The 27813-nt window shown below is 32.6% G+C and overlaps 1 protein-coding gene across 1 annotated transcript; it reads left to right on the top strand.

Annotated features, from left to right (window-relative positions):
• The first annotated feature begins 822 nt into the window (after nt 1-822).
• Nucleotides 823-27813, top strand: LOC132737264 (uncharacterized). Its single transcript, XM_060724523.1, has 33 exons — nt 823-859; nt 1032-1205; nt 1396-1569; nt 1789-1962; nt 2582-2758; nt 2994-3095; nt 6282-6373; nt 6679-6882; nt 10121-10192; nt 10333-10447; nt 10723-10854; nt 12959-13028; nt 13189-13291; nt 13718-13764; nt 14029-14141; nt 14408-14584; nt 14710-14883; nt 17099-17209; nt 17571-17662; nt 18075-18278; nt 18700-18771; nt 19136-19256; nt 20792-20932; nt 21618-21705; nt 22164-22275; nt 23090-23133; nt 23440-23566; nt 23919-24022; nt 24475-24577; nt 25557-25707; nt 26324-26393; nt 26592-26658; nt 27697-27813. The coding sequence occupies exons 1-33, from the start codon at nt 823-825 to the stop codon at nt 27811-27813; spliced, it is 3861 nt and encodes a 1286-aa protein (XP_060580506.1).

Raw genomic sequence — 27813 nt, 5'->3', positions numbered from 1 at the left:
AGTAGTATGTGAAAGTGGCTTAAACGAGACTCTTGATATAATCGAATGTCGCGATACAGGGGAATGGGATGTCGTTGGATGTTTTTTAATTGGTATGTAATGTTTTGAATGTTGATCACTTGAAATAATTATGAAAGCTTGAGATTCCCTTGATGCCATTGTCACAATAATTCATGTTTTAGTATATTGACATGTATTAACGCAGCATGTAGTCTTTCATTGTTTTGAATTATTTGAATTAATATCTTGACAATATCTCTGATTTAAGGTTTGCGACATATCTTTTTATTTATAGTACTAACATACATGTACTTGTACCTTAATAGATATGCAGTTACATCTTTTAGAACTATCTTTTTCTCGTTTTCCGATAATAAAACGCATCTTATTTCAATATTCAAGAGGAATATAAAATAAAGTAATCAAAGTTTAATATTTACCCTCTTACAGATTGTGGAATACCTCCACTAATTGATAGAGGAAGCATTGCTTTGAGAGATGACAGAAATAGCTCATTCGGTGCTTTAGCTGAAGTGACGTGCTTCATTGGCCATAACGCGACATTAAATACCATAATGTGTCGTGATACCGGGAAATGGGATAATTCTTCATGTGAAATAATAAGTATGACGCTTACGTGTTCTTTCCTTATCTCTTTTTATATAAAACATTTTTAGTTTCAAACGAAATAGACTTTTAAATGTATTACTCGACTGACAATATAATATCATAATATCATATTACTTAAAATATACTTTTTTGACACATTGAAACATAGAAACTAATTTTATAAAACCCCCAACAAAAGAATTTAAAGGGAATATGGCAAGCACTTACGGCCCTGAAGCAAATGTAATTTGTGAGCATTTGGCTTAAATGCGACGTTGGTAATCATACCACGCCGTGATACTGGCAAATTTGCTAACACAACTTGTACTATAGTGAATAAGTTATAATTTATGTAAAGCGGTTTGTCGAAATTTTATCCAAAATATGTTTTCTTCTAGTTTATATATATGTTATAATTTAAGATTGTGGGGACGTGCCTACTGTTATAAAGGGATCTGTTACTTTATTAGAAGAAAATAACACAACGTATAAAGCACGTGCAAACGTAAGCTGTCATACAGGTTACAATGCAAGCATAGGCATTATACAATGTCTAGAAACGGGACAATGGCAAGCAACTGAATGTCAGCTACTTGGTAAATTTTCACGCATTATATAAGGTTAATGATTATAATGACCTTGGAGATTTAAAATAAAAAATAGGAACACTTATAAAGATTTCAGCATATTCACGGTAAATTTTGTCTATCACTTTGAACTCATTCCTGTTGTCACACATCAGTTTACCATTATGTAATGTAGAGCATGCATGATATTTGTTTTAAGTTTGTGAGGCTGTTCCGGACATCGCTAATGGACAAATTACTCTTACACAAGTTGGAAATACCACGTATGGAGCGATAGCGAATGTTTCATGTTCAACGGGATATAACGCGACAGTATACACTTTACTGTGTCTAGATACAGGAGAATGGGATACTGCAACATGTAATTTAATAGGTATGTTTTTGATCATATCTTATTTTGTAATATTTTGTAATTTAGAAACTTCAAGACAAACATTTTTCTTTGGAAAAGAAAATATTTTGAATTTTGAAAGAAGCTGTGTTGTTTCTATTTGTTGTACATTGTAATAATAAAAAAGAATAACTACGAGGAAGGTTTTTAAAGAAAATGTTTTGTTACATGTAATTGTCTTAAAATTTAATTATAATTCAGATTGTAGTGTGGTCCCTAAAGTGTCTAATGGAAACGTAGCTTTGCTCGGAGAAGAAAATACTACATATGGAGCATTAGCGGAAATAGCCTGTGAAACTGGTTATAATTTTTCTGTGCCAACCATACAGTGTCGTGATACCGGGGTCTGGGATACTGCTACATGCGATATAATTGGTAATAACATTTACAATTAACTGTTGATTTTTTACATTTTTAAATGTAGTGAAGGCTTCGTACTATTTTAATATTGAACCGAGCTTCTTTGAAAAAATTCGTAATTAAACATACGTCTTGATTAACCTATAATATATTCCCATGTGATATAGAATTTATAGCAAAGGACTTATTTTGATTTGAACAGTGAACAAGAATTTACTTAAATTGTTTTTTGAAACATTATGATATTAGTTTGTGAACCGTCACCAAAGATAGAAAACGGGGAAATAAATTTACAAGAAAAAGGAAATCATTTTTTTGGAGCAATAGCTCGTATTGACTGTGACACAGGATATACTGCAAGTATAATTGCTATACCATGTCGTGAAAATGGGACTTGGGATACTGTCATCTGTTCAATAAAAGGTTTGTGTTTGTATCAATACAAAGTGAATAAATCTACTCAACATTTTGGACTGTGAAACAAAAGAAATCATAATCCCTCTTTTTTGAAAACATAATTTGCAACACCTAATTTTATAATAATGTCGACTTTTTTAACATTTCTACCATAATGTAAAGGTTTTAAATGAATGTTTCTTTGAAAGTGTTTTAGACACTTATTTATTTGAATCAGATTGTGGCAGATTAGATGATCTAATGAATGGTACTATCATTACTTCTAATGGTACAACATATGGTTCAACAGCTACATATACATGTGATGAAGGTCTTGATATCATTGGTGATGTAACTCGAATATGTGATGCGAGCGGACAATGGAGTAAAACGAAGCCTGATTGTTTGCTAAAAGGTAGCTCATTATTTCAGTAAACTGTATATGAAGTTAATTGATTTGCAAACTCAATTAAATTGTTGTTTTGTTTCATGATTTCAAGAGTTATAAACAATGTGTTTGGCTGAACATTATTATCAATGCTGAATCAATTATAGTTGCAACCTTAATGATAACAAAATATCTTGCATGTTTCTTTCTTAACACCTTTAAATTGATTCATAGCTTCACATTTAAATTTATTGTTAACCAGGTGCAAAGAGATGTCCGGAAAATACCGACGCAAGAGGAAACGTTTGGAATGCAATCGCAGGGGGAAGGAATAGAAGCAACGCGTGTCCAACTAATTTTATTGGTAGGATAGGTTATGTATTTCTGTGTGTTTTAAATTGTCTTTTGTTGCCTTGATCGTGATAAGTAGACTTCATAACTTATTTCAGATTTTCGTTACATTAATTTTATTCTATTAATTTTCTCGTTTCGGACATTCTACTGATCCTACGGTGTTTCGTTTGGACAATTGTGATTTTTATTCCGTCCTTACCCGCGTAGCACGATGGTACGATGGGGAAAACGTGATGGTACGACGAAACGATGATATAAACAAACACGATGGTACGATTGTGAAATACACGAGGGTACAATGGTAACATCATGATGTCGTGAAGATACGATGGTGAAAACGTGTTTTGTGTTTTCACCATCGTACCATTGCGTTTTCACCATCGTGCCATCGCGCTTTCACAATCGTACCATCGCGTTTTCATCATCGTACCATCGCGTTTTGAACATCCTGCCATCGTGTTCTCACCATCGTACCATCGCATTTTCACCATCGTGCCATCGCGTTTTCTTCATCGTACCATCGCGTTTTCACCATCGTGCCATCACGCCATCGTACTATCGCTTTTCGGTCAGTATGACCAGTACACATACAGAAAGATGTCAGATTTTGATACGGCAGATACTAAACAAGAAGTTAAGAATATTTACTAATTAATTAGAGTTAAAAATGATAAAACCTTAATATAAAATTTTCCATTTATGTCATTATCCTGTATATTTAAAGCTAAAAGACTATTTAAAATGCTCATATAGGCTTAATACATGTTTGCATTTTTTAGCTGTATATCAACTTGAAACTTCATATGTACAGTGCACAAGGATGATAACTTTCTTTTTTTACGCTCCCCGAAGGGTAAGCATATAGTTGCCGCTTCGTCCGTCCGTCTGTCCGTCCGTCCGCTTTTCTTGTCCGGGACATCACTTTAAAACAACAAGAGGTATCAACATGAAAGTTTGTAGGTAGATATATCTAATTAAGTATATGTGCAGTGCACAAGAACTGTAATTCTGCCTTGCCTAATTTTTGAATTATTGCCCTTTGTTTATTTTTACACTTTGAACTTTGTCCGGGACATAACTATAAAACTATAAGAGATATCAATATGACACTTTGTAGGTAGATAGATCTCAATGAGTAGGTGTGCAGTGCACAAGAACCATAACTCTGCCTTGCCTAATACTTGAATTATTGCCCTTTGTTTATTTTTACACTTTGAAAATTGTCCGGGACATTACTCTAAAACTATAAGAGATATCAACATGAAACTTTGCAGATAGATAGATGTCATTGACTAAGCTTGCAGTGCACAAGAACCGTAACTCTGCCATGCCTAATTTTTGAATTATTGCCCTTTGTTTATTTTTACACTTTGACCTTTGTCCGGGACATGCAACTAAATATATGAGCTATCAAGATGAAACTTTGTAGGTAAATAGATCTCATTTAGTAGACGGGCATTGTTAAAGAACCATAACACTGTCTTGCCTAATTTTGGAGTAATTGCCCTTTGTTCATTTTGACATTTTTAACTTAGTCTGGGACATTACTCTAAAATTATAAGAGATATGAAGATGAAACTTGTACGTAGATAGGTCTCATTGGGTAGAAGTGCAGAGCTAAAGAACCATAACTCTGCCCTGCCTTATTTTGAAGTAATTGCCCTTTGTTTATCTTTACTTTTTGACTTTTGTCCGGGACATAACTCTAAAACGTGAAACTTTGTATGTAGATAGATCTCATTAGACAGAACTGCAATGCTAAAGAACCTAAACACAGTCTTGTCTAATTTTGGAGTTATTACGTTTTGTTCATTTTTACACATTTTACCCGGGACATAACTCTTAAACAATAAGATCATCACGAAACTTTATAGAAAGATAGATCTTGGATAGAAGTGCACTGCAAAAAAACAACATAATTCTGCCTTGCCTAATTTTGGAGTTCTTGCCCTTTGTTCATTTTTTATACTTTCCTGTGTTTAAAACTTTCTCGGGGAACATCACCCGGTTCAACCGGTTCTTGTTTAATTTTGGAGCGATTGCCTTTTGTTATCTTTAATGTTTTAAATACTAAGATTCCAAAGATACGCAAATAGAAAGGGTGCAGGTTAAATAATGAGAAAGCATACATTTTTGATAAAAATGTACCTTTGTGCATGGCCACTGGAAGGCGATGGCACGATTTGAAAACACGATGGTACGATGGTGAAATCACGATGGTACGATGGTGAAAGCGCGATGGCACGATGGTGAAAACGCGATGGCACGACGGTGAAAACACGACGGCATGATGGTGAAAACGCGATGATATGATGGTGAAAACGCGATGGCACGATGATGAAAACCGGATGGTACGATGGTGAAACACGATGGCGCAATTGTGCGATGGTACGATGGTGAAAACGCGTGATTTTTATTTTGTACGTACCCGCGATGCACGATGGTGCGATGGTGAAATCGCGATGGCACGATGATGAAAACGCGATATATTCGATATTTTCACCATCGTATTATCGCGCCATTGCGATATCACTATCTTACCATCATGTTTTTACCATAGTATCATCGTACCATCGCGTTTTCACCATCATACCATCGTGCATCGCGGGTACGTACAAAATAAAAAATCACGATTGTCCACACGGACCGTACTATCCCGCTTTCAATGACATGGCACGAATGAATGAAATTTCCACACACAAAAAAGCAAAAAACAAAAATCAAACAAATGAACACATCTGCGGATGTGTTGAAAATTCAAATGTCACCAATGTCATGTTCAAATGTTAATTCTGCTTAAGTCGGTGTTTAGGGACGTGAAAACTAGCTTACAAAAGCCACTACCGCATAGGAACTTGATCAGTGTAAACAAACCTAAATGTCTTGAATTTGGTCGTTTAAAGTGTTCTTTAAGGTTTCGATTTACCGTGACCAAGGAGATATTGCCTATAGATGAACGCTTTCATAAAGCTTACAAAATGCTCACTGAAGAATGAAAAATACATTATCTTCCCACCTTGAATCTTTCCTACTTGTAGAGCTGGACAAAATATCGAAAATAAACAATGTCACAGGACACGTCAAAATAGTGTGCACGACCGTGCAATGCCGTTTTAATGTGATGACTGTTTAATTTATATATGTATTAGTATATAAGTGCCACATATTATATTTACCTACATATCAAATGTTTTAGGTACTGTTAATCGACAGTGTGGAGTTGATGGACTCTGGAAGTTTCTCCAGTACCTATGCATACGTGAATCAGTTAACAAAGTGATGGAAAAGGTAAATACAATACCGTTAATTTTAAATGTCATTGTAAATCAACAATTACAGTGCTTCTTGTTAACTTACATATATATATTTTGTTAGAACTAAACGTAGATTAATGTTATGTAATAATATAATTAATTGAATGAATACGCATCCAAATTATAAATGTCAAGCAAGCCTGAAATTAATTCGCGCGTAGACACACAAGGGGTTATTTTAGTTTCTTTCAGCTGTTAGCAAAAAGTTTGATGTTATACATCTATAGATGTGTTGGAAATGTCATGACAAGGATTAAATATGCTTTGATGTTTTTACAGATAAATTTGCTAAATAAAGATACATCACAACACGATGTTTTGAACGCTTTACAAGGTCTAAACATTGTAACCACGCAAGCTGAAAATATTGCTGAGCAAGATAAACTGACTGATTTTGAAGTGAGCAGCTTAATTACATCAACGGGGACAGTTGCAGATATTTTATCATCGTCACCAACCTTAATCAATAATCAACTTACAGATGTAAGTATCTGAATTAAATTTGGAACAAAAATTCATAAATATTGTCACACCTATGGCAGTTCATGCATACCCATACCTGTTATCTGTATCCTTATGATAGTAAAATGAAGGTAATGGTATGAAAAGTGTACTAAACTGTAACCTCTAGACCATCGTGTTCTAGTATGATATTAATCAAATCATTATAGCATACAGCAAGCAATATTGAGTGCTTTACTGCTTCATTTATGCCAGGATGAAACAAATACACATGTAAATGAAAACGGATTTATGCCCCGTATCTTTCTATCAAGCACTGAGAATAATCGAGCGCACTGTCTTCGAGCGCACTGTCTTCAGGACGCCTCTTGTTAACCAGGTTTTCAATTTTGAAAATCCTGGTTATTAGATTGGGGTATGGCGGGCGGATGGGCGGATGGGCGGATGGGCGGCTGGGCGGATGGGCGGATGGGCGGGCGTCAAACGAAATTGTGTCCGCTCTGTAACTCTTCAACCCTTTGAAGAATTTTGATGAAACTTCAGACAAATGTTTACCACATCAAGATGACGTGCAGAACGCATGTTCCGCATGGCTGGCTCCAAGGTCAAGGTCACAGTGACATTAACATTGAAAATCCTGTTTACATGATTTTAACTTGATTTGGCAGTCAAAGGTCATATCATCTTTGGAGGTAATTTAAAAAAGATATGATATATTATTTCATGTCTACTTTGTAACTTGTTTTTCATTATACAGAATTATCAATATAATTATAGTGAACAAATTCTTCTGTGCTGAACTCGTCCTACATTTCTCAACGGATTTTGTTCAAACTTTCACAGAAGCTTTGTCATCAAGCACCCTGGCACATATTGTCGGGGTTTTGTGATTGGATAGTTTTTGACCTAATTATGGCCCTTTGTTTTTTTCCTTATACATAATATTATAGTGAACACTTCTTCAGTGGCAATTCCTCCTACATTATTCATGTTTTACATTGCACATAGTTACATTGTTTGTTGCTTGTATTTGTATTTCAAATACAACATATTTATCTACAATGGTGATAATTGAAAACCTGGTTTCATGGCATTGCCATGTTTCTTGTTATTTGTTAAATTATGGGTCCTTGCTATAACTAAAAAAAACAACGAGTTATCAATTTGAGACTTCATATATTGATAGACCTGATAAAGAAGTGCGGTACGAAATAATGATGTATTGATGTTATTGCCCATTGATATTTTTACGGTTAATCTTTTTTTTCGGGCTTAATATTTTTTCGGAGTATAATTTGAAATTAAAGTATAATTCAAAACTTCATAGATGAATAGATCTCATTGAGGAAGAATGTAATGCCCATGAATCTCTGTAAACCATATTTTTTATTTATTACCCATGATTATTTTGTCCGAACCATAACTATGAAGTATAATGGAGAACTCATTTTGAAATTTCTTATGTTTATATATTTTATGAAGGAATAGTACAGTACATAAAGAAAATTATAATAAAGAATACAGTGCGGGCAAATGATAATAAACCCAGTTCCTATATTAAGTCTGATTCTTTACTGAAAACAAATTCTGAAAGGAGGTTCTGAATAATTGAAGTTTAAGCAAAAATTCGGTAAAGGTTATTCTTGCATATCAGACTGGCGTTTCCGTTAGTTTTACCCAGGCCGTAAATTTCATCTGGCATGGGGTTGCCAGATGAGTCGCAAGCTGTACAATTGCACGCTTAGAATGACGTAATACTGTTATAATAATTTCATACGCTGTTGGAAGAAAGTAGTTACGGTTGTAATGACCTGAATTTCCACTGATAATTAAGATAAAGAATTTAAAATATTATAGTGGAATATGGAAGAATATGATAGAAAAAATATCTGACATATGTTTGCGGTTCTGATCGGATTTATCCGTCCCTCGGTTATCTGACTATTGGCGATAACTCGGCAAGCCTCGTTACCGCCCAATGGGCGGATCACCTCGGGACGGATATTCCGGTCCGAACCGCAACATATGACAGATATTATTAAACTATTTCCACTATCATTGTCATCTTTATATTCAGTCTAGTATTTGTCGTTAAAGAATGAGCACGAGAAGTACTGGAATAAATATGATATAACATGTTTATTGTAGACCCTGTCGGAAATGTTGTTGCTAACATTGTGAAAACTTGTAATCCGACCCATTTGGACAATTTTATGCAATTATTTGTTTTTGTATTATTCATGAAGGTATATACAAAACCAATATGTGCACTAATACATGTATATTTAAGAAATAATATCAGTCTGAGCGGTGTTTATCGGCTATTTATCATCGGTTTGGAGTTTTGATGCGTAGGAATTGATTAATTTCTTCGCATCAAAACGAGAAAACAGAAAAATGTTATTTTATCAAGTTTTCAACAATAAAAACTTACGTCTTAGAATGGATTATATTATATTTACATCAGTGCCCAATTTATCATTCTTGTATGTTTGAAATGACGTCAGCGTTTATGAATGAGTTGTACACCTAGGTTGACGTCATTACGCTGCTTACGTATTGGCGCCATTTGTCAAAACAATTATTAACTGATATGGATCAAATACGTTAGTGTATGTGAGATATTATTTCGGTATTTCATGAAAAAAAAACAACATTATAAGAACTGAAAATAAAAAAAACGTTTTTATTGTTTCTTTAAAAGGCTTTGTAAACTATATAATCGAGGGAAAAGACGTAACAGCCGCATATACAAGTAGTCCCTAACCAGTGTTTATCGGCAGTTTAACACCTTTTTTTCTTCTTTGTCTATAGTGACAAGATCACGAGGAGTGTTAGAATTTTTAACAATTATGTTTTTTACTGACTTTCGTTATGTTTGAAAGCAGAGAAACCATTATGTGTTCACGTATTTTTGCGTGTTAGTTCAGTCTTAACAACCATTGAAAAGTTTCAATACTAGTATAACTTTTTATTTTGTTCGAAGTACAACTCCTGAAGACGTATAACTCTTATTACGGTCCTATTTCCCGTTACGGTTTTGCACTCCGTACATGCTTCAACAACCAAGTATACCTATTTAGATTCCATTGATGTTAAGGGCAGTCTTTTGAAATGGATTGCCAATAAAATATTGCCATTTATGAATTGAGAAAATTATGTAAAACTTTACTTTTTATATGATACTTGTACAGTTTGCATTTCGTCGGCTGTTCATATTGTGTGATACAATGTATAAGGTTTTTCTCTACTTCTTCAGGTGTTTACTGAGTCTATAAGCAACTTGATAGATGAAAAGAACTCTGGTAGTTGGAATGCAATAACACAAACTGTAGGTTAATTAACTTTATTTTATTTAAAATTGTATTGATTAGATTTGTATATAATTTAAATGTATGAATGTAATTGAAGAAATATCATCACAATTTGCGCATTTTAACATTACAATATTTCTGTTTTTTATATTTATAGAGTAGTAAAATGACTGAGAAAATGTTAAGCTCTGTGGACACACTTAGTAATGCAATGGCAAAACGAGTAAATTCTACAGGAATTAGTTTACCGGCAGTTGTCAAACCCAATATAGGTAATATCTATACTTTCTAAATTTAACAAATTTGCTGGAACAGGTCATTATGTAGTTGTATTTCTTTTATGGCAAAGAGAAGGAAATTGAATACAAAGACAATGTCGATACCGCCATGAAATATATTAGACTTTTCTGCCTTAAGTAGAATACAAGTGCAACACAAATAGTTACGAGTATGGTTTTACTGTGTTACGAGATGTTACGCGTTTAATGATGCCAATTCCTCACAAGTTGTCTCCGAGTAGCTTTGCGAGATCTGTTTGATATTTCAGCGCTACACGTGAAAGCAGTGTCATCAAGCACTTTTGTTTTCCCTGGTTTTGATGCAGTACAGGGAACCAGCAATGATAATTGGTTACGAGCAACAAAAAGTCAAATTATTTTTAACACATCTTCCTTTGGAGGTAACTTATCTTTCTTTTTCAATGTTTTTTAATAGAATTGTTTGAGAGACGTACGTTTATATACCTTTAATATTATGTGAATTAGATTCCTTTAATAATTTTTTCTGTTTTACCTTCCAAAAGGTACAAACTGGTAACATTATAACCATATGTTGCTAGGTAAGAGGAGTATAACATTTTATTTGCTGATGATATTATAATTTTTAAAGAAGTTGTAGCACACCATGGATCTGACTTGTAAAAATATACATTTTCTTATTGTGAATAAATCTTAAGATAATTACTATTATACAATTTCATAATTATAATGCATATATAAGAATCTGTTATACTGCTATATAAAGTTAGTAGGGCGTATAACATTTTGTTTTCAGTAAATATATGGGTAAAAAACTAAATCTATTTATAATGCGCTGACCTTTAAGTAAAAATCTTCTATTGCAAAAATATACTAAAAGCTAAGCAGTTCTCAATAGCTATGTCTGATTTGTATAAGAGAATATACAAAATATGTTTTGAAAACTGCATTTCCTGTACCTGGTCAAGATAATTCGGTCTTTGCTTTAAAACACTGCTTGTTTTTTATGATTCACATTGAGTAACCATTGAAGCGTAACACATCACCTCTGTGTGTACCCAAAAGGTTTTTATTTTACATTTATAATAAGAGACTGTACAGCAATTATCAATATTTTTAAATGCCACATTTAAGCATAATATATCTTTAAAAATCTTAAAAACGGTATAGCTTTCGTGGACAGTAAAAACGAAATTTTAGTGGTGGACATGGAATACTGTTTGTTTTAGTCTGTTCATAAGCGATTATGAAATATGTAAACTCTCTCGCGCCTATGAGCAACGACTAAAGCACCCCTGAGCACCGACTAAATCTTTCTCGTCGTCACAATTAGAGTTGTAGTTTACACTAGCACATATATAATAAACACAGAAGACAATGTTTATTTTACTCACTTTATATAACTTATGCATATTATGTTTAAGAGGGTATATGTATGATGAGAACACATTAAAGTGGTGTTAAACTCTAAGGTCATCAAATAAAGGAAAGATACAGTCTCGAAGACCCCTTTTAAACATAACAACATAGAATTGAAGAAAATTGTTGGCATTTTAACAGCTGCCTCACAACATTTAAAACAGCGTGCCTCTAATTTCATGCTTATTTTCATGAATATTTCAAAAATGTACTTTACAGTAAAATTTTGTGAGTGAGTAAAGAAAGTAAAATTTAATGGTGTTATATTTTCGATCCTTGAAGATCGTTCAGCACGACATTATTGTTGTGCTTGTGGTATTTTTAGTTTAAACTTTTCGGCATTTTCTAGTTGGGTGGTTCCAATATTCCTACTTGAATAATGTTGAATCACCCTTAGGATAAGTTGCCTGCTTTTTAAATTTGTCTTTTGACGTCTTATCTGTGATATGCAAGCTTCATAACCTCTGATCCACTTTCAAAATTCCATTTTAATTAGTTCCGCCCATTGTTTTCTCGTTTAGGGCACACGCTTTTTATTAATTGGGGACCATACGCCGCTTTTCATGGAATGGCACGGTAGTGTCACATTGAAGGTTCCATGATAACCGCCGTATAAACACATCTGCGCATGTTTCTAAATTCAAAATTTGACTTTTTCATGTTTAAATGTTGAATTCTGCTTAAGCCGGTGCTAGGGGGCGTGGACGGTAACTTGCACTTTCCAGTACCGTCCATGAACAGGCTTAATCAAACCCAGCCTGCAAGATTTTCAATTTTGTCGTTTTGGACTTTCTTTAGGGATTCTGTATTTATCTATTTTACATATTGCAAACGGCATTTACACTTCACAAACATAAATGCGGATGTTTCTAAATTAAAAATTCGCTTTTTTTGTTTAAATCTTGAATTCTGATTGAGTGTCGATGATAGCGTGCAACTTCCAGTACCGTCTATGAACAGGGTCAGTCGAATTGGGCCTACGACATTTTAATGTTAACGTGTTTGGCGTTCTCAAAGGATTCTCAATGTTATTATCAACTATTTATGTCAGAAAGGTTTTTGATTGTTCAATGATGATTGATTACTTTGTCGAACTTTTTCTTACAGGAACATCTCAGCAATCTGTAGTATCAGCTGCAATATATAAAGATATTTCAAATATAATGCCGGATAAAAGGTAACATTATAACATCACATCTAGTAATTGACTATTTGATATGACAGTATAACAATGTTACAATGTGATACAATTACGTCAAAAGTAGATTCTTCTTTGGAAAATTTTGCTTATTTTATGGACAACTTACATAATTGTTGAATCATTTTTCTATTTTCAGTGACAACGAGCAGCTTAATGGTCAAGTTTTGTCATTTTCCACATTACCTCCATTAAGTGGCACTATTGATCCGCCAATTACAATGTCATTTGAGCAGACTCATGTATGTACTATATCTAATTAACTACATACTATTGTGTTATTGAAATCAGATAATATATTTTCACTGTACGCAGTGCAGAAAAGAATGTTACATAAGTAAGTAGACATCCGAAAAACACTCAAGTAAAATATGTTTTATCACGAGGAACACACGGAAATTTGCACTTGTTATGTAAAAAAATGTAACAAATTCGTGAATTTTTACAGAACAATTTTTCAAGAAATATGTGACGTTATGAATTCAAGCTGGTGCCGTTTCCTCGCAAAACATTGTAAAAAGATTTGGATTTATTTGTTGTTTGATGTTTGTTGTTTGGCTATTCAACATATGCGTTTTACTTTAAAAATATAGATCCGTTAGAAAGTGCATTAATATAATGATAAATAGGGAACTTTGATAATACAAATGACGCTAATCAATTTTCAGGAACAATTGACAAGAGCGACATGCAGTTTTTGGAAATTCGGAAATAGGTAACATTTTTTTTTTTTTTTTTTTTTTTAATTTTCAACAACCAAACAATTCTGCAATACTTCATTTGGAAAAAAACCTTATCTGTCTGAAAGATTTCTTTTAAATTTTCAAATTATATTTGTCCAGATAAATTTCAAAATAAAATAACAATTTTAAATATCAAACACATTCATGTTTTCTTGTTTCACTGGATGGCAACATGACTGTTTGCTTCATTCATGTTTAATTCATATCTGAAATGAATTAAAAAGATGTTGTTTTAGCGGATCAGGTGCTTGGTCAACTGAAGGATGCACTGGTAGATCTATCAGTGAAAATGTTACAGAATGTGAATGCAGTCATACAACAAATTTTGCTGTAATCCTAAGTTTGCAAGGTAATATAATTATCTATTGAGTCGAGTTATCCGAAGTATGTTTCTGTAAATTATACAAATGCATTTAGATAATACGGAGTCTAATAATAACATATTAGTATCAATATATGCATAATATTATACTACATTGAAATGAAACGTTCCCGGATTTTTATGTTTGACTGATTGTTATTCAGAAAGTCTATTTTGTACTTAATATTCAATTTAGCAAAGAGAATGATTTGTAAAAACCAACAAACTTGTCACATTTGTAAATCATTTTTCAGATTGTGGAGGATTGGGTTCCCTTAGCAATGGTGAGATTGACAACTCTGCTGGCACGAAGTACAAAGCAACGGCAAATTTCAGATGTAATGCTGGATATAATATTAATGGGGCTAATACAAGCACGTGCTTATATAATGGCTCTTGGAGCTTCCCAGTTCCATCTTGCTCTATCAAAGGTAATATTATTTACTATTTAGATATAACTTAACATTCATACTTTTGCCAAATTGTCATTCTAATTGGAAACGTTTATAATTGTTATCGTTATAAAGTATTATTCTGATGTAATTTTCTTTTGAAGATTGTGGTAATCTCAGTTATCCATTAAACGGTATTGTGTCAACACCTGAAGGAACGACATTTGACAACGAAGCAGTTTACAGTTGTTACAACGGATATAATTTAAATGGCAGAGAAACTCGTCTTTGTTTATCAACGGGATCATGGTCCTCCACTTCCCCGACATGCGTGAAAGGTATTTGAATTTATTGCACTTATTTATAATTCATATTCACTTTAAACGTCATTTTATCATTAAATTTCCATTCAACTATAACTTTTGTTGTTTCTTTTCTCCTCAAGTAAAATTTAACCATCTGAGCTTACGGAGGTGGATTCATAAATACTCATGCAAGAAAAGTTTCATAAGGCTAGTCTGGTGTAATTATCCCCCGCCGATGGAATCGGGAGGGGGATATTGTTTTGGCATTGTCCGTCCTTCCGTCCGACCGTCCGAATTTCGTTTTCGTGCTAGTACTCTGCAACTACTGGCTGGAATTCAATGACATTTTATTGGAATCATCAATATCAAGGGGAGATGCTCATATCGTCAGCTTGTTTCAGTCAGACAATTTAACACAGAGTTATGGCCCTTGATTTATTATGTATTATACATATAGAACAAAAATCGTTTCCGCTCTACTTCTCTGCAACTAATGGCTGGAATTCAACAAAACTGTATGGGAACCTCTAATACCAAGAGAAAATGCGCATATCGTTGGCTTGCTCCGGTCAGACACTCAAACTCCGAGTTATGGCCATTGATTAGTTATGCAGTATGCATATAGAGCAAAATCGTTTCCGTGCTACTTCTCTGCAACTACTAACTTGAATTCAACGAAACTTTATGGGAACCTTTAATACCAAGAGGAGATGCACATATCGTCGGCTTGTTCCGGTCAGACACTTTAACTCCGAGTTATGGCCCTTGATTAGTAATGCAGTATGCATATAGCGCAATAATCGTTTCCGCGCTACTTCTCTGCAACTACCGGCTGGAATTCAACGAAACTTTATGGGAACCTTCAATACCAAGAGGAGATGCGCATATCTTGCCTTGTACCGGTCAGACTCTTCAACTCAGAGTTAAAGTCCTTGATAAGTTATGCAGTATGCATATAGAGCAATAATCGTTGCCGTGCTACTTCTCAGCAACTACTGGCTGGAATTCAACGAAACTTTACGGGAACCTTCAATACCAAGAGGAGATGCGCATATCATGGGATTGTTTTGGTCAGACACTTTTACTCAAAGTTATGGCTCTTGATTAGTTATGCATTATGCATATTGGGCAAATTTTATGGAACCGTCAATACCAAGAGGAGATGAGCATATCATCGCCTTGTTCCGGTCAGACACTAACTCAAAGTTATGGCCCTTGATTAGTTATGCAGTATGCATATAGAGCAATAATTGTTTCCACGCTACTTATCTGCAACTACTGGCTGAAATTCAATTAACTTTTATGGAAACCATTAATACCAAGATGAAATAAGCATAATATGTTGCCTTGTTCAGACCAGACCCTTCATTACAGAGTTATGGCCCTTGATTAGTTATATAGTACGCATATAGAGCAATATTGCTATTTCTTTGCAACTGCTGTATTGATTTCAACAAAACTTTATGGGATCCATAGATACATAAAGGCAATTTACATCTCATTGCAATGTCCAGATATTACTATTTAACACCCGAGTTAAAGCTCTGTTATTGCCTTGAATATTTTTTTATGTACAAAGAATATTACTGTTTATGCCATGATAAAAATATAAATAAAGCCTTATGTCTTCAGTTGTTGTCCCCCGCCTTTTCGAAGAAAAAAGGGCGATAGAGAAATAGGCTCTGTTCGTCCGTCCGTCCGTCTGTCCTTCCGTCCGTCCGTCCGTCTGTCACACTTTCGTGTCCCGTCCATAACTTTGTCATTTATCATAGGAAATTTGAAATAACTTGGCACAAATGTTTATTATGATAAGACGATGTGTCATGCGCAACAACCAGACCCCTACCTCCAGGGTCAAGGTCACAATAGCTTATTCAAGGTCAACATTGTCTATTTGAGGGTTTATGTCGTGTCCGGTCTATAACTTTCTTATCTTTGAAGGGATTTTGTAAATACTTGCCACAATTGTTTACAATAATGAGGCGATGTGTCATGCGCAAGAATCGGTCACCTACCTTCAAGGTCAAGGTCACACTTAGAAGTAACGTTCATATAGTAAATATGAAATCAAGTCTGCGACCATCATTTGCACAACATCATATTTGACTACGAAAAACATGCAGACATTCATTGGACATATTACAGTCTATTGCGTTAATCATCTACTTTCGTTATTCTTAAATAGAACTTATTACTAGTATAGATCTTACACGAAATTAGTAATGATTATTTCTTCATTATCCTGTAGAAGTACAAACACCTAAAACTTGTAAGGAGAATGTAGACAGTAGAGGACTAACTTGGCCAGAAACAGTATCTGGAAATACTCAGGATAAACGTTGCCACAGCGGATTTACAGGTATCAGTAATACTTTTTAGCATTCATTGTAAACTCTCATTTGAAAATAATTCAACGTAGTTATTGTAAGTTAGACCTTATATCATATATGTATAGTTAACAGTTTCTCCTTTTTACTGAAACACTGAAAAACTATCCAAATTCACTGTCAGTTATAAAAAAGTTGATGATTTTGTTGTTTTTTTTCTTCCATTTTTGTTCTGATATCTTTGTTATTTTCTAAAGATAAAGAGCCATCCAAATTTAGTCTGTCGTGATAGATAAATTAGCTGATTTAGAATATCTTGCTAACGTATTTTATATATTTACCTTAAAATCCAAAGTATTGTAGCTCATATATTTAATTACAACAAATCTTTAGGTTCGATATCTAGGACATGTGGTGCTGGCGGAGTGTGGAACTTGCCGCAATATGATTGTGTTCGTGAATCGATAGTAAAAGTTAATGAAAAGGTTAGTGTGTCAATACAATTTTATTCTTGTAATAGTTAAGTGACAAAAATGTTGATAATTGTGTGTGTTAATCATTTCTTCCATTGTTATTTTGATGACTTTATGTTTAAAGATTTAGGACTATTCACATTTATTCTGTCACTAAAATAATGTGTTTTATTTATTGAAGTAAGCCCTTCTACAAACTGTTCATAAAAATAAAAGTGAAAGATTATTTTCACCACTACTTGTTTTCTATCTAGTTAGCTTATTGAAGATTGGAGTGTCTATCCAGCCGCCCAAGTTTGTCTTTAATCAGAATTAAGTGGTACCTTATGTCTAACAATGACTTACATCAGCAATAAAGCTGGAGTTTATGACTGAAAACCATACAAAATGAATTAGTGCTATTTGACTAATTGTGTACACTTAGGTATCAACGCTGAGTAAAAATGCAACCGGGGATGAAGTTGATACTGTCTTGGAGGAAATTTTAAAAGTGACAACCGTAAATGAAACAACTGATAACAACAATACTTTAACTGATGGCGAATTAAGTGTTCTATCTGCATCGCTTGAGACAGTAGCGGATGTGTTGGCAACATCTTCTGGAATCATAAATGAAAACATTACTGATGTATGATATGAAAATAATTTTTGTTAAAATTAGTATCATTAGCATAAAAGATCTCATTATAAGACATTAAAGACATTTAAATGAGATTTGTCTTAAGAGAACGAGAGCTATCTCCATGATCTCAGCACATGGTAAAGATTTGGATTCACTACTGAAATTTGTTATTTGAATTTTCATATATATCTTTGCGGATAAAGGTATTTAATTTTGTATGAAATATAAATTGTTTAATTTTCAGAACATACATCAAACAACAACTAGCATAACTATTATTATTTAATAAAGCAATTATAATATTATAATACAGTAAAATAAGATGAGTTTAACTCTATTGTCACTCACTAAAACATTGTTGTTTCATAGAGTGTAACTGGATAATTCTCCTTGCGATGTTAAATACATTTTTGTTTTTCTCCGATAGGAATTCCTAGAAATTGCGAGTAATCTTGTCGATGAGTCCAATCAGGAGAGTTGGAAGTCTCTTTCTCAGTCGGTGTGTATTGGGCGAGTCTACGTCCTTTGTATTAAATATTGAAGTTTCCAGTTCAAATGAGTGACTATATTACATTAATTTAAAAAAATAATAATAATCAAACAAAACTGGTATTTTAATTTTTTGTTTTTTAAAATAATACATTTACATTTAGCATAGTAGACCGAATGCTGATCAAGCAAATAGGTATTGCACTTTTATACTCTAGCTGTCAATTAGCCTGTCCGTTATTTTCATAATATTTGTTATTTCCTCTGTGAATTATCTCGTAACTTGATTTCTTTTTTGAATTTGGGGCACATATTTGGCTTATTCAAATATGTAAACAAAACGTTATGGACAGCAAAATATTTCAATTTTCTAGGAGAACAACGACGAGTCAGCAAGTGTGCTAAAGGCAGTTGATTCCTTGGCTGAGGTCCTGAGTAATTCAATTAAGGATGATCCCGAAAATAATGGCACGATAATCGTGAAGAAAAATATTGGTATGTTTAAAATATGAGAGCCAATTAGGTAGAGCTAGATATTTTAGAAAATACAAAATTGTATGTTCCTAGAATATACAAAAGGATGTTCACATAATATTAATTCATCTAGAACGTTATGTTGTTTAACATTAAAACAAAAAAAGCAAATGGAACACACGCACGTACGCACGCACACACACACGCACGCACGCGCGCGTGCGCACGCACACACACACACTCGAGAAAATTAAAATGATTGGGTAGAAATACATGTAAGCTTTCAATGATACCGCGTTCATCAAAATCCGTTCACTTTAGCTGTGTTGATAGCTTGCATTACTCAACTTGTATACAGTAATTATAAAATTGGTTGGTATATCAGAGTATGCCATTGGAATACTGTCTTATATGAAGAATCGTAGTTTCCTTGGCATAGGGTGTAAAGGCATTTCTGTATATTGATTATTGTTTTGTATGTGTCGTCCATGTTGAGGAACATTTTTTTATTAACACGTCATTGTTATTCGCCAATACGAAAGCACCAACACACGATCTGGGCTGCAAAGTCTGGAAAAATACTATGCATTGCATAAAAGACCATCAGTATAAAGAAGAAAGAGTATGCCATTTTGTTTGCAACTCAAGGCCCCCGTCACTCAGGTTGCTGTTTTTTGTTCAAGGCAAATCTGTTAATGAAAAATTTTACATGACAAAAGCTCTTCAAAAATTAAACAAATACTCTCAAAAACGGAAGACTCACAACAGGTTTTGCCAATGTCAGATTGCTGCATGACGACGCGTCATCGCACAAAGCGTTTATAGTGCAAAACTTTCTGAAGCAGAAAAAGATCGTTGTGCTTCCCCATCCTCAGTATTTACGCGATCTTGCCCGTTTTGACTTGCTAATAATACCTTTCAGGCCGAAAATTTGTTCGGCGCAAACACCCCAGGCTTCAATATCCCAGTGTCTTCATAGTATACCTAAAAATACTATGAAAATGTCTTCAAATATTGCAACCGAACACTAAAACATAGTATACATTGCATCTGTTTGAGGTAAATACTCTGAGAGAACAAAATGAAAAATAAAATATGTGAAACCTATAGAGAATCATATTTTACGTGCTAAGATGCTTTTATATTTGAGCACTCTTCGAAAGTTTAAAAAAGATAAAAAATGAATGCTAAGTCAGCCAGGCTTGTAATTGTCTATCTCGAGTATTTTTAATAAAGGCACAAATATTTGTTTTTCTATTTTCAAAATAATCTTTATTTACATGCAAAATATAAAGCCAGCGGATTTATTATGATATTTCACTTATCAAGACAGTTAAATTTATGATAATCGACCTTCACTTTTTATAAATACAACGGATTGTTCTCTTTTGGATACATTTAAAAATCTCTGATTTTACTCAAGACATTTTCAGGTTATTATCGAACCGTGAATTAAACAGCTCCATATGTGGCCACAAACCACAATATCCTAATTACCATTTTGCGTTAATTGAAAATTATTTTCAAAAATTACATTGATTTTTTTACATTTACAGCAATTGATGTAAAGAAAGTTTCGAAGAAAGGTGTATTATTTCCGGATCCAGACAAAACAGTGTCAGACAAAGATGATGCAAACGTCAACTGGTTTAAACAGGCCAAGAGCAGTTTACGCTTAGAAGCAGCCGCTTTCAAAAGTATTTTTTCAGACTACTTTTAAACTGCATATAATCATATGTTAACTATTCGTTTCGTCACATTATTCAATGTTTATTTTGTAAAAAGTATTATTTGATTATTATATACAAGTTTTACAGCTATGTGCGAGTCAAAAGCAATTAGTATTGTTCTCAGCAATGTATAATGACCGCTTAAATTCACATTATCATTTCTTGATATTTTGACAGAAAGTTGTTACCAAATACAATTTTTTTTGACCGAGAAAATAAAATTGAGACTAGATTAAGTACGATATGCATATGATACAGATGATATTTTGGAATGAAAATGAACACGAGCCTATATAGGCATGATATCCATTTCAATTGGTTTTTCTGAACAATGAAATGAAAACGAGGCTATATGAGATATAATATGCATTTTATGTGGATATGTTTTGGACTAAACTGATAGAGATTTCAGTTGAAACATTACATAGTTCAAACTTTGAAAGTTCATTGTTTATATCGTATTAGATGAGAAAAAGTAAAATATTTGAATAGTGTTTGATTGACGTTCTTCTCATAACATTTTCTTTTCTAAAAGAAAGATATACCGCTTCCGCAGACATTGACCATGCATTCATTTAAATATATTTTGTTTTGAAAATTAAGAATATATAAACCTCAAAAATATTTCACAACACATTCTACTCTATTTCAGATAAAACAGTGCAATACGCTACAACAGCCGTCATGTATAGAGATTTGTCGAAAATCTTGCCAAACAAACGAAACAATACAAATAACAAGTATTGGCTTTCTTTTTTAACATACTTAATTGTGTAATATCGGAACATTTAGAAAGATTGATTTACATAATTCGGAATGACCATGATTTGATTATACCCGTTTTTGAATAACATAGTATTACGGTAAAACAGTTCTCTGTTTGAGCAAGTACACATTTGTTCAATGAATTGTAGTTATGTAATACGTCTAAAAGCATGCAATTCATGCGTTGTTTATTCAGCTGTACTTGAATGTGTTATATCATGATAGACACTTCTATATGACTCTTGCGTTTTGTTTGTTTTAAAAAAAGGATTTTTCATTTTCATATCGTATTGTAATCATTATCTTTCCATTTCCAGTGCCCCATACTATCAGTATATATTTTACAAATACTTACAAGTATGATTACATGTTTTAATATATATGTTCAATATCTCAAACAATATATTGAATCCAAACTTTTGTTTTGTTACAGTGCGGAGGATACTGATGATGTTATAAATGCACCTATTCTTTCATTGACAATTTCACCACCAGTGTCGGATAAATTGGACCCACTACTTCAATTGAATTTTACTCATGACATGGTAGGAACTTTTAAGTCTATTAAATTAGAAAAGCTGTAAATCGCTAGATATAAACAATATTTCTTGTTGTAAAAAAAATATCGACATTGATAATTTATATACAAGGCGCATCTAAAAGCAATAATGTATGTTATAAGGTTCTTACACCGGCTTGCAGTACAGAGCAAAATATCTACCATATTTCAGGATTAAAGTATTAAAGAAAGACTCGCATTAATTTCTCACTTTTTCTTATTATAGCATATAAATTTACAACTTCGTTCAAAACGTTCAAAACGGCAAAATGACATCATCCTAAAAATATTAAGTTTGTGTAATTTTCTTGATTATTGATTCTTTTAATTAAAGATTGAAAAAAACAGTTTAAGTCAATGTAAATGTTGTTTTCTTCCTCAATTAAGATACATTATGCTCGCTGTGTTTACTTTTTCTGTATCTTAAATATACATAATTTACAAGTAATTTATACTGAACTATTTTCTTGATATCAAATGGGTTCATTTTCGTTAATACTTTAGCATTTATATAGTTAGTGTTTAATTAGACTAGTATGTCTATCAAAAACACCTAGTAGCATTGTACATGTATGACACGTTGAGTCTTCTCAATGCCATGCATTAATTAATAGACTCAATTCATTGTTAATTTTCTAGCCATTGTTCATTTGTTATCATCCTGCAAAATGTTGTTTACCTTTACTTCTAGGCTGTCAAACTGATGTTTATTCTCTCTTTGAATCTTCAATTGTATTTATGTATAATAAACGCTTGTTCAATTCAAATTATAAAATAGATGCTCCTGTCCTATATTACAGACTAATTTCTCCAATCCATTGTGTTCGTATTGGGCATTTCCAATGTAAGTAAGCTTCGATATCAATATATACAATATAACACGTAAACTGTTTAAGAAATTATATTAAATATAATGAATGACTCTTGTATCGATAACATTAAGTGTTTTGGAGATAACCAATTTATTTACTTCAAGCAGGTGCTAAGGCGGTAAGAAATCATTTTGCTGTTCTGTAAGTTAGCATTTGGCATTAAAAATTCTAGGTACAAACTGATCGTACATTAAATTATGCTTTATGTTTTTTCAGTTTTGACTGAAATTTGCTGAAGTTTTCTTTTTATTATATCATAATGTTTATGTTTTTTAAAGTGGTAACATTGAACAAGGCTTTTGGTCTTCAGAGGGGTGTGTTGTAAGAACTACAAATACTTACTACACAATTTGTGAGTGTGACCATCTGACCAACTTTGCTGTTTTGATGAGCCCTTTTGTGGAGGTATGTTTGTGTGTCTTCATATATTTAAATTTGTTTTTTTTTTGTATCAACTTATGTTCATGTCGTATAAAATTATAAATTTGCTTCTTGATATCATGCAAGGGTTTAACAAGTTATAATCAAAAATGAAATGGTGAATTAACGTTATGAGATTTATGCACATCAAACATTAGGAAGGTTTACAGTATTCTTTGTTTAGTTTACGATATTACTCAATGATTAAGTAGGACACACTTTAAAACTTTGTATTGTAATATATATGTACTTTGATTATTCTAAATAACTGTTAAACACGAGAACGGAACGTAATTAAGCAATGTATTGTTTAACACATTAATTCTTACGTTTCTAGGCAGATGCAGCATCCAAAGCACTCCGAATAATTTCTATGACCGGTATCGGTATCTCAATAGCTTGTTTAACAGTTACCCTTATCGTTCACGTTTTCTTTTGGAAGTAAGACTTTATTTTTACTAGGGGTTCAATGTATCAAAATCCAAGGCTAAGATCAAAATCTAAGGCTAAGATATTAGTTTTCTTATTAATATCTAATTATTGAGTTGTTTTTGATTTTTGGTGTGTGGATTCATGCACGTATCACTATTGGGTAAAAGTTTTATTAATTAAGTTTGTTAAAGAAAGTTATGTACATCACTGAATAAAGAACATCATTTTTTATTTTAAAAGTATCGTCAATATTCTTAAACGATAACTAGGTATTAATGAAATAAAAATGAACAGTAAAATGGATTTGTTTAACATATTATTCTGACAAGTCGGAATATTCGTAAGTACTCTATAACATTATAAACAAATGCTATAATTGTTTTGTTTGAAGTCGATAAAATTATTAAAATACAACATGCATGTATTTAACTAAAATATTTTCACTTTCTTTTGAACAAAAGGTATCTGCGGAATGATCGCACCACTGCCTTGATAAATTTGTGTGTAGCCCTTTTACTTTCCTACATTCTATTTTTGGCGGGAGTCGACAGGACCGAAAGTAGTGTAAGAAGTTATCAATCGTGACTTTTAAATACGATATCTATTTGAATTTACTTTGATCCATATATAAAGGTAGCAAATTCTCAAAGTTAAATAAAAGAACAATAATGATAGCAAAGCTCTTAAGGCGAAACAAATGTTAATTGAATGCAGTCACCAATATTATGTGTACATATCTTGAGCTCTGCTTTAGGCCAATTTTTGAATTAATCCTTTGAAGGCAAGCAAATTAGTCATGCTTTAAAGCTTAAAACTTAGCTTAAACTTAGAAAATATTGTATTTACTTGTACGATCACAGTTTGCCTTAAAGTTATCATTGTATTAATTTATACAATATTTTTCTTACATACGCAAGATTAACCTGTATATTAGCTAATGGAACTTAGATATCTATACATGTTTACAGCGTTGGACACAGATACATATCAAGTTATAAATGTTTTGTCTCGTTCTTGTGATAACGAATTATATTTTATATCCATTTAAAAATTGAATATTGTTTTTGCATGTTCATACTGCTTTTTAACTTTTGCATGATTAATTATTTTATACCAGACGCGAAATGACTTCATAGTTATTGTCAGGCAAATTTGTAGAAATTTGCATGTTTATTTCTTTATATAGAAATTTGTTAAGCAAAACGTCTCCAGATTTATTTAGCTTTTTTTGTTTATATAAATAAAATGAAAATGTACTTACTTGTAAGCATGTTGTTATGTGAGTGTGCAAATTAAGTGAATTAACTTAATATCCCCAAAATGACTTTAAACAGGTCAAATTGCAAACATAGCCCATACACTTGAAGTAAGGGGATAAAAAGTATGTTGATAAGAATATGAATGCAAGGTGTGTCTTGTATTATGGATTTGTCATTTAAATGTGCTTTGATTTTTTTTTAATTTGTAAAATTATCTGGGGGCGTGTAACTGTATTAGAACTTTTTGATATCGGTGTAATATACATATATGTATTTGCCTGCAGGTCGCATGTGCTGTTATTGCTGCTGTGTTACAGTATATATATTTGGTTGTGTTCTGCATTATGCTGGTGGAAGGCATTGAAATAGCTATCATTGTACTCTATGTGTTCAAAACAAAGTCAAGAATAAGAATCATGCTTATATTTGCTTGGGGTAAATCCGAATTTAAATTCCGACTTTTGTTGATATTTTAAAATATTATGTAATAATTTTCAATACGGAAATTCAACTAAAGATAAAACTAATATTAGTAAGAATTTTGCATTATTTTACATTGTTTTTCATCAATAAATCTGATGATGGTATTGAGCCATTTTTTTGTTTTTCACTTTTATCGGGTGTTCTACCTGTACTATATTGATATCGAAAAGTTCAAGATATTTCATAACATAAATGCCGTAAATGTCTGTATTTAAACTGTAGATTGATGGTAGGTTTCAATGTAGATGGTCTCACATCTGAATTAAGAAACCATTGAAACATTTTTCACCAAAAGTATCTCGTCAGGGTTCATTATACATTTTACTATAACATTTCTTTTTCAACACTTAACACTACCATTATTGTATAATGAGCAACAAAATGATATTGCTGCACTTTTATTGCAAATGTTTATGTTTTTTTAATATTGACAATACCCACCATTATTGAGTCACTTTATATTAGCTTTGTTAGTACAAACGGTAAACATTTAAAATATATCTGTTTAAATACTTTTGATAGATAATATAAGTGTTTGTTTTGCACGTGTAATTATTTGTGTTTACAGTGATACCTGCCATTATTGTGGGAATTTCTCTCGGTGCTGCACAAGCTGAAGGCTATGGCAACGACAATTTGTAAGAAACTACTTTTATTTAAACAACTTAAAACAATACTTGTACGTTCTTGATAAATACTTTATAAATCAGTATTGTTTTCATCTCACGCAATTTATTAAAGTTTGATGTGAATAAACTTTGTATTGTTATCAGATTATAATTATTAGATTTTTGTTGATTTTAATGTCTTTGCAACGCATTATTTATTTATTTTAGTTGCTGGCTGTCTGTTGAAAATGGCTTGATTTGGTCTTTTGTTGGACCTGCATTATTTATAATTACTGTAAGTATGATTAAGAATCCAATGCGTATGCGTTTTTAAATAACATTGTTACGTGCCTTTGACTGGCCGATCTTGGCGTTACAGGTTATAAACGTTAATAGCTTGAATTTGAAGAGGAATCTATTTGGTGTGGATATTGGTTAACACTAGAATATGACCACTATTTATTTTTTCGCTCAATAGGTCAAAGTTCAGTCACCGTTGCCTTGACCACTGATAGCTTGTTCGACTAATAACTAGAAAACGCTTTTTTTCCAACAGTATTTTGAATCGCTATAGTGGTTAGCATAACAATGTATTAACCACTGTTGATTTTTAAGTATGACAAAGGTCAAGTTCACTGTTGTTGTTAACATCACATTCCAAAGCTTTTGTTTGGATGTTGATTATGGCTAGATAATGAACACTATTTAATTTGAGGGTAATAATGACTAATAATTACACATCTTAATAGTCATGGTCATAGTTGCATATAAGCAATGACTAGAGATTTAGTGTGAAAGATGATCTTTAAGAGCAGATAATCCTGATTTAAAGGTCAAAGGGTCAAAGGCTAAGGTCACTATGACAAAATTTGTAAAGTACCTGTTGTTTTCCTTACTTGAGAAGGAATAATACTAAGTTTAATGGACCTAGTAGTGTGCGAAGTCCTTTTCTTATCAATTACTTAAAGTTTATGTACATGACCAATGACATATAGGAAACACCTGCTGAGATAACTGTGGCACATGAAATACGTTTTTAATCAATAATAAGCTTGTCCTCGGTCATATGATTGCGAAACAATTTGACTTTTACAAAATATGCACAAAAGTATTTTAATAATTCACAAAGAGAGCAAATGAAGTAGGGACATCATTTTTTTCTATGGACACATTTCTATAATGTATACTTTATATTTGAAATGGCCTTCATAAATCATGAAAATGCAGCATCATGTTTGCCAAATGTTTTCACATAACTAGAAGTGAGGGAAAGTCACAGTGTGCAGTGTATTTTATTTCAAATAAATTGAAGCGTCTTTCATTTTTATTTCAGTTCAATGGAATATGCTTAATTATTGTGATACGCATAATGTTCAAAACTAAAGCAATGGAGACGAAGACAGCTTCGGTAAATATTACTCAGAATGGCAACAAATTATTTTTTGAATGA

Source organism: Ruditapes philippinarum, unplaced genomic scaffold (genome assembly GCF_026571515.1).
Source record: "Ruditapes philippinarum isolate M1 unplaced genomic scaffold, ASM2657151v2 ctg5645_1_1_1_1, whole genome shotgun sequence".
Lineage (NCBI taxonomy): Eukaryota > Metazoa > Mollusca > Bivalvia > Venerida > Veneridae > Ruditapes > Ruditapes philippinarum.
The sequence above is the reverse complement of the archived record's forward strand: the minus strand, read 5'-3'. Positions and strand labels throughout refer to the sequence as shown.